The sequence below is a fragment of the Oncorhynchus mykiss genome, chromosome 7, assembly GCF_013265735.2.
Source record: "Oncorhynchus mykiss isolate Arlee chromosome 7, USDA_OmykA_1.1, whole genome shotgun sequence".
In the NCBI taxonomy this organism is placed as follows: Eukaryota; Metazoa; Chordata; class Actinopteri; order Salmoniformes; family Salmonidae; genus Oncorhynchus; species Oncorhynchus mykiss.
Window position 1 is genome coordinate 12,179,040 of NC_048571.1, and position 8,725 is coordinate 12,187,764.

The 8,725-nt window shown below is 40.5% G+C and overlaps 1 protein-coding gene across 1 annotated transcript; it reads left to right on the top strand.

The window, feature by feature from the left end:
* The first annotated feature begins 597 nt into the window (after positions 1-597).
* On the top strand, positions 598-8,334 carry LOC110528845 (insulin-like growth factor-binding protein 5). Its single transcript, XM_021611004.2, has 4 exons — positions 598-1,440; positions 5,603-5,820; positions 5,946-6,065; positions 6,482-8,334. The coding sequence occupies exons 1-4, from the start codon at positions 1,107-1,109 to the stop codon at positions 6,617-6,619; spliced, it is 810 nt and encodes a 269-aa protein (XP_021466679.1). The 5' UTR covers positions 598-1,106; the 3' UTR covers positions 6,620-8,334.
* Positions 8,335-8,725: the final 391 nt, after the last annotated feature.

An 8,725-nucleotide genomic window follows, 5' to 3' on the forward strand; every position in this document is an offset into this window, starting at 1 on the left:
CTTGGCGAACTTTACTGACCATGAGCTTATCTTGACCACATGCTGTCATATTACAGACAACCACAGCTCGCAGTGACCCCAGTGTAGCTGGGAGAGCTTCCAGGAAACATGTTGCAGAGGTGGGGCTAACATCATCTGCCAAATATTTAACCTCAGTTGGTCAACTTTTTATCTCCTCAAAGAGTTGCAGATGTTGCTTTGAGGCAGATAACATTTGTAATGTAGACACAGTCTTGTCCACTGGTCCTAAAATCAGTCCATACAACTCAAGGCTGGATCACTAGTGTTACTTTATTCATTTTTAAAAACACCTCCCCACCTGATTACAAAAAAACACCAGAAAATACACCAGAATAGTGTATTTCAATGAGAAATTGTAGCCTACAAATAGATAGGCCTATTTATTCCCTGTCAATGTCCATGATTGATGCAGGGGACATCCAGCACTTGCAGATCCTCCCCAAAACATTGTGGTCCCAGTCAGTTGGTTTTATTTATTTGCCCTCAACATCGCCTTGTACCCAGCGGTAGAAGTCAGGGACTTGCCAGGACCCGCCCTGTACAATCAACAACACCGCACGGAGTTGACAAGTGCGCCCTCCCCCATCAACGTCGTTTGACATATACCCATCGTTACAGGATTCGCCTCTGGCAGTTTTTAAAAAGGCAAGCTCAAAGCCACATATTATACTGTATGTGTAGAAAACGTGCGGGGAGGACAGCCTACAGAGATTGGTTATTCTACAAGACAATCCCTGCTTTCTTCTTCTTAATTTGGAGACAATTGATGTGCATGCGTAAAACGACAATTGAAAGCCCAAAAGGAGAAGACTCGGGTTATTTCGCGGTGGACAATCTAAACTCGAATATAAATGGACATTTGACACAATAAAGACAGAGTGGGTGAAGAGTGGAACCTTAGCATTTGATACAGTGATTGAGGGACTTTTACGCACGCAGGCAGTGGCCACCTGTGGATGGTGATTCTTTCAAGGACTTTTGCCCCAAAACCCCGATGATCGAAAGCATTGCAAGCGTTCCATGCAGTACACATTGTAGTTGATTATAGTTGTTGTATGTTTGTAATCGTTTTCATTTGAAACAATATGCTGATTAGTTTTTCACTCCTGGCAACGCTTCTCCTAAGCGAGTCGGGTTGTTTGGGCTCGTTCGTACCGTGCGAACCGTGTGACCAGAAGGTTATGTCGATGTGTCCGCCAGTGCCGGTGGGATGCCAGCTGGTGAAGGAGCCTGGCTGTGGTTGCTGCCTGACTTGCGCGCTCCCCGAGGGACAGTCGTGCGGGGTGTACACGGGGACTTGCACGCACGGGCTCCGATGCCTGCCGAAGAGCGGGGAGGAGAAACCGCTGCACGCGCTCCTCCACGGGAGAGGAGTGTGCGCAAACGAGAAGATGTACAAGCCGCTGCATCCAGGCACGGGTAAATATGAGTCTTCATTTACTGATTTATCATTTTTTACCGTTTGTATTTCTTTAAAATGTTCAATATATATATATATCTTTATTGGAACTACATCGGCAGATTATCCCATTTGTTAGACACACACACACACACACACACACACATAAAAACACCACACCCTGTAGTGTATTCCAAATATACCACATGTATTGCCAAGATTGGTTGATTGATAACACACAGCTGAGAGCTGAAAATCAGGGGTTTTCAAGGGCATCATCTTGGCATGAGTGACCTAGTGCCTGGTACATGAAACAAGGTGAAGAATTACAAACATGGCAAACATTTTAGAGCCTCCTGAGCTCTTTAGAGGGCTATTTGAGGGACAGTCACTGTGTCTGACGCATTAGCACTTAGTCAGCGGGTTTCTCAAGTGTCACGTTCTTTCACAGGGTTTCCCCCAAGCTTTAGTTTTCATTTTCTCCCCTGAAATTTGTTGAAGAGAGAGGGATCAGCATTTTACCCTCCTCCCCCTCAACCCTCCCTCTCTCCATTGCCATGCCCCCCCCCCCTTCCTCAGCTTCACCTGCAATAAGTAACCTCTACATCTTTCTCTGGCTAGATTTCTTCCTCCAACTCTTTCTCACCTAAGTAATTTCTCTCTCCCCTCCTTCACCAATATCCTTTCTCTATCTCACTCTTTCTCCTTTAAATCCCATCTCCTTCTCTCCTTCTCCTCTGCCTCTCCATCTCTCCCTCCATCATCTTTAAGCTGTACAGTGATTCAGCAGAATGTTAGCCAAGCGTGCCTCGCCGACTGCCAGCCTGCTGCTAGATAAGATTTACCACCTCTTCTCATTTCCTGCAGGGTGTGAGAATTTAGAGAGGACAGAGGGCAAGGGGGAGGAGAGAGCGAAAGAGATAAAGACAGAGCAAGACAGACAGAGAGAGATGAAGAGAGAGATGAAGACAGAGAGAGAGTGGGAGGTAGAAAGAGAGAGGAAGGGGATATGGAGTCTTTTAGTTACAACTTAATCTGTGGGATTTCGAGAGAATCAAATTCGCCCAGATCAGGAAATACATCATAACCCACTGAATCCCTCAGTCAGCAGCACTGTTAAGATTAGAGAGGGCCAGATTAGGAAATGAGGACTTGATTGGGTTTTAAACTAGGCTATGCTGCCTATGCGCCAGCCTCTGGAGAGAAATAGTGTCAGCGGAACCGGTGGACTGAAGAGGGAATTCTCTTTTCTGAGAATAATTTAGGAAGGATGATGGGAGCGATGATGTCACAAGAGATATTCTCAACCCCTGTGACATACCACTCAATCGCCTGCTTAGCGAGGTATAGTTTCGTTTATTAGGATCCCCATTAGCTACTGCACATGCAGCAGCTACTCTTCCTTGAGTCCAAATGAAACATACAAGTACATGACAAAGTAAAGAACAGTAATAGACAAGAAAAACAGAAGATATTACATTCAAATCCCCCCCCCCCCCCCAAAAAAAAAAAGTTAGATAATATTTTACTTTTATAACTCTTATATAATATGCAATTCATACAACTCATATATTATATTACTCTTATAACTTATATAATATATAACTATTATATATGATATAACTCTCATAACACTCATATATTACATAACTATTACACCTATTTTATATTATATAACTCTTATAACATATATAATATATAACTCTTATAACTCTTATATAATATATAACTCTTAAAACTCATATGAAATATATAACTCTTATAACGCTTATATATTAAATAACTCTTATAACTTATGTAATATATAACTCTTATACCTCGTTATAACTCTTATATTTCTGCCCCTGAACAGGCAGTTAACCCACTGTTCCCAGGCCGTCATTGAAAATAAGAATTTGTTCTTAACTGACTTGCCTGGTTAAATAAAGGTAAAATAAAAAAATAAAAATAATATATAACTCTTATAATATATATAACCCCTATATATTATATAAGTCTTGTAACTCGTATATATTATATAACTCTTATATAATGTTTAGCTCTTATAACTCTTATATATTATATAACTCTTATATAATCTATAACTCTTATAACTCATCTATAATATATAACTCTTATAACTCGTCTATAATATATAACTCTTATAACTTATGTAATATATTACTTTTATAACTCTCATAACATATAACTCTTATATATTTTATAACTCTTATATAATATTTATCTCTTATATAATATATATCTCATAACTCTTCTATAATATGCAACTGTTATAACTCTTATGTATTATATAACTCTTATAACTTTGTTGTAATGAAACATTCCTTATGCTTATAGATCTGTCCCTGCTGCATATGGTCTATCTTTAGTCAGTGTTAATATCTTTATGACAGATGAAGTGGGTTGCAGAAATATGCATGTAGAGATGTGGACATTTGGATTTGGCAAGATCCAGGGATTCTTGCCAGTTTTATAGGAGCTGTTCGCATTTGTCATTCACAGACAAGGGGTAGAGAGAGAAATTAAGATAGGGGAGGAGAATGAGAGAGAGAGAGAGAGTGAGAGGTGTAGAATGCTGTATGTTCATTGGATGACCCAGTTTAAAAGTAATGTCTTCCATTGCATTTGCCAAGCATTGACTTGAGAGGTATGTTGCATTGTCATGATAGACCACAGCACTCTCTTGGCCCTAATCCAGCTATGTCACAGTTTACATTTAGCTCCCTCTTAGCTCCAGCTACAAGCCAGGGACTTCTCCACCTCGCATGCAACAACTCCAGTGTACAACTACAGAACAAATCTTGTATACATACAGTATTAACTGATTCATGGCATTCATCACTTCAAATACTATATGGAGTCAATTCAACGCCATAAATGAGTAAATATGTACACAATATTTGTAGTTGTCCAGTTTAAAAAGAGCGAGTGTTGGAAGAGAGGCAGGAGAGAGTGAGATAGAGGGTGGGAGCAGTGGTGTAAAATGCTTAAGTATTTTTGGGGCATTTGTACTTTACTTTACTATTGTTATTTTTGACTACTTTTACCTTTACTTCACTAGATTCCTTCAGAAAATAATGTCCTTTTCACTCCGTACCTTTTCCTTGACACCCAAAGGAAGTCGTTACATTTAGAATGCTTAGCAGGACAGGAAAATTGTCCAATTCATGCACTTATCAACCGAACATCCCTGGTCATCTCTACTGCCTCTGATCTGGCGGACTCACTAAACACACATGCTTTGTTTGTAAATTACGTCTTAGTGTTGGAGTGTGTGTCTGGCTATCCGTAAATTTTACATTTTAAAAACAAGACCCTGGCTTTCCGTAAATAAAAAAACTTTAAAAAATGTTGCCATCTGTTTTGCTTAATACAAGGAATTTGAAATGATTTATACTTGTATTTTTGATACTTAAGTATATTTTGTAAATGATGTCTGAGTGTTGGAGTATGCCCCTGGCCCCTGGCTATCCATACATAAAGAAATTAAAATGCAAATGATGCCGTCTGGTTTGCTTAATATATGGAATTTGAAATGATTTACAGTTTTACTTTTGATACCTAAGTATATTTAAACCAAATAATTTTAGACTTTTACTCAAGTAGTATTTTACTGGGTCACTTTTACTTAAGTCATTTTCTGTTAAGGTATCTTTACTTTTACTCAAGAATGACAGTTGGATACTTTTTCCACCAATGAGTGAGGGAAAGAGAGAAGAGGATCAGATTAAGAGAATGGAGAAATGCTTGTAAATGGACCGTGGCGAATAACTCCCTTAACCACTGACTGACCATGTGAGAAGTAGGCACACATTTTATGAGTCAGCTGGAGATTTCTTGATTGGGAAAACCTCAAGGTCTCCTTCTAGTGTTAGGAGAGGCTCTGTCTAAACACGCTGCCTCTCTTCAACTCTTTTCCTTCATCTGCACCGATGTGGAAGACCTTGACAGTATCCCACTCTTCCTACCTCCTCCTCTTCATATTCCTCCTCGTCCTCCTCTTCCTCCTCCTTCTCCTCCTCTTGCTCCCCCTCTTGCTCCTCCTCCCCTCCCCCTCCTCTTCCTCCTCTTTTTCCTCCTCCTCCTCTTCCTCCTCCCCTTCACCTCCTCTTCTTCTTGCTCCTCTTCCTCACCACCACCGCAAACACTACCATCATCCTCTCTGACTCTCTGTCTCCCCAGATGGTTATTCTCCAGAGGAAGCTATGTTAGCAGAGGTTCCAGAGTCCCTGCTGCCCCAGGCCAAGGTGCCTCTGTACGGGGGCAGAGACCACATCAGCAGCCGCAAGGCTCAGGCCATGAGACAGGCTAAAGACCGCAAGAGACAGCAGGCTAAGCTCCACTCTGTCAGCAGCCTTGACTACTCAACCCTCGCCCTGGACAAACTGCAGCCTGAGTTTGTAAGTTGAACAACTATACAGTGTATACACAGACAAACACGCAGACACACACACACACACACACACACACACAGACACACACACATGCCATTCTTGCCCTAAACTATGACCCTGTATGTGTGTAGGGACCCTGCAGGAGAAAGCTGGACGGGATCATTCAGAGGATGAAAAACACATCTAGAGTCCTAGCTCTGTCCCTATACCTTCCCAACTGTGACAAGAAGGGATTCTTCAAGCACAAGCAGGTACCCATGGACTATTCTATCCTATACTATTGTATCCTATTCTATTCTATTCATTTGATCCTATTCTATCCTATACTATTGTATCCTATTCTATTCTATCATATTCTATTCATTTGATCCTATTCTATCTTATTCCATTATATCTTATACTATTATATCCTATCCTATTCTATTGTATCCGATTCTTTCCTGTTCTATTGTATCCGATTCTATCCTGTTCTATTCTATCCTTTCTATTATAACCCATTCTATTTCATTTCATTGTATTCCTATCCTATCCTATTCTATCCTATTTTATTCTATCCTATTCTATTTCATTGTATTCCTATCACATTCTATCCTATTCTATTCTATCCTATTCTATTTCATTTAATTGTATTGCATCTTATTCCCTGCTATTTCCTCTCCTCCTGCAGTGTAAACCATCACGTGGGCGGAAGCGGGGGATCTGTTGGTGTGTGGACCGTTTTGGCGTGCAGCTCCCTGGCACGGACTACAGTGGAGTGGACATCCAGTGCAAAAACCCGGAGAGCAACAGCAACAAAAACGAATGAGAGATGGCCAATTTGGTCACCTGACATGAGCCAAGGCCCGCCTCCCTTTACCCCTACTCCTGCAAATCACATGTACATGCAAAATATGCAAAAGCCAATCAAATCAGGAAAGCAGAGCACAGATACAGTACATACACATGGTTTTAAACTATACATCTACCTATACTGAGATGACCTATAACCTCCCTTTGAAGCACATATAACAATGTTCTCTGATTTAAATTATATCAGATTCTGTTTAAACAAAATGTTAAGGCTAAAGAGTAAAGCTCATCTTTTTCACCTACTGTATGTTGTTATCGTGATGTTGACAGGAACTCTTTACTGGGGAGCACAGTAATCTGGGGTCGTATTTAAACGTAACTCTGTTCTTTTGGTCCAAATGTTTGTCCCTTCAGAGCACTTCTCCTACAAGAGAACCTCAGTGACTGAAAGTACTTTATTGTCTGAGTTTGGGTCTATGTCCTTATATGTCTTTCTGAGTGCGATGAGATGAGCTTTTTTCCAGTCCTGCCTTTCTTCCACTTTGTCTCCCAGATTGTTCTGAGTTGAGGGTCTTAAGAACTAGTAACTGCTCGTATACAGTAGGTTGTTACAGAGTAGTTACAGTAGCTATCTTAATAAACCCATCAACTGCTACTTCTGATGGGTTGTGTCTCGATATAGTTTCATAGGGGTGACTGTATGAAATGACTGTGTGTGTGTGTGTGTGTGCCTCCTAGACTTTCTCCTTTAGTAGTCTGTATTGTGCCTTACCTTCCGTGAAGTATATAAAAAAGATCACCTCAAAAACACATCATGACAGTCATTTGCTTGTTTTGTCGTTTATAAACGACAGCCAAGAAAGTACAGGTGCTTTGAAAAGTCCAACACAGGCTCAAATCGCATGCAAATGCTGCACAGCGTTTCTATTGACTTCTCGTAGCTTCCTGTCTGACCACAACACAGTCTAGGACTCTACTGTATGACCCCTGGAAAGGTGTGGCTCTTTGGGCTTCTATGGACATCTCAGTGCCTTCTCTCTCTCTCTCTCTCTCATGACTTTGAATCCAGATTTACATCCAGATGATCAGGCCTTGTCGTTGAACGAGGACATTTTAGCAGTATGTGGATGTGGAGATCGGTCACGGAAGGCCGTGATGATACTTTTTGATCCTACGTCCCGTTTGTGAACATGTTAAATCAGACGTCAACTGATTTTACTGAAGCTCAAAACATTTGCCAGATATTTTGTTGACATTCCTTGAAATAGACATCCCTTTTTTCAGGGTATGGTAACATGCCGATAGCTTTGACAGGGGCTATGTGTACAGCCTATGCCTGCCACTAGAATGCATAGGAGACTTGGAAAGGTTTCTCAACTCAGTCTTAAGCTTGCTTGTATGAAAGACCATGAAATCTCATTCCATATTCGTGATAAAAAAGCATGTAGGAAACTAATAGGTAACAGTTTACTCAAAGCCAAAAATTGCTGCAATTTACTAACAGGCTGAAAATAGCTGTTTAGTCAGGGTCCATCAGAGACGATGGTAAGACATTATAACAGGGTCATACATGCTTATGACAATTCTTACAATGCAATAATGCAATACCTGTTGGCTTTAAGTGAAGTGTTACTAACAAATCTATTTATTCACTGTGTAATTGATATATTTTAACCTTGTCATTTTTGTAACGACAAAGCATTTATTTAAATAAAGTTATGTATTGATGTATGGGAAGGTTTGTTATGTCTTTTGTTTGCTCTATGCTGTGGAAGTAGGGTTGCAAAATTCCGGTATCTTTCCCCAAAATTGCCAGATTTTCCAGAAATCCCAGTTGGAAGATTCCCAGATTCAGGAAGGAATAAGCAGGAAATCCAGAATCCTCCATTGAGGATTTATGGCAAACCTGCCAATTTTGGGGAAAGTTACCGGAATTTTGCAACGCTATTTGTAAGCCTTAATGCAAGTTCCCTACTCACCTGCTGCTGGCTTCAAACGATTGTCTACCAGAAGATCCAGTTACCATAGCTACCATACCACATAAAGAAACGTAGAAGAATTTCCATACATACAAAGCAGTGTCTGCCAACTGCCATGAAACACCTGAACATAGGCAATCATG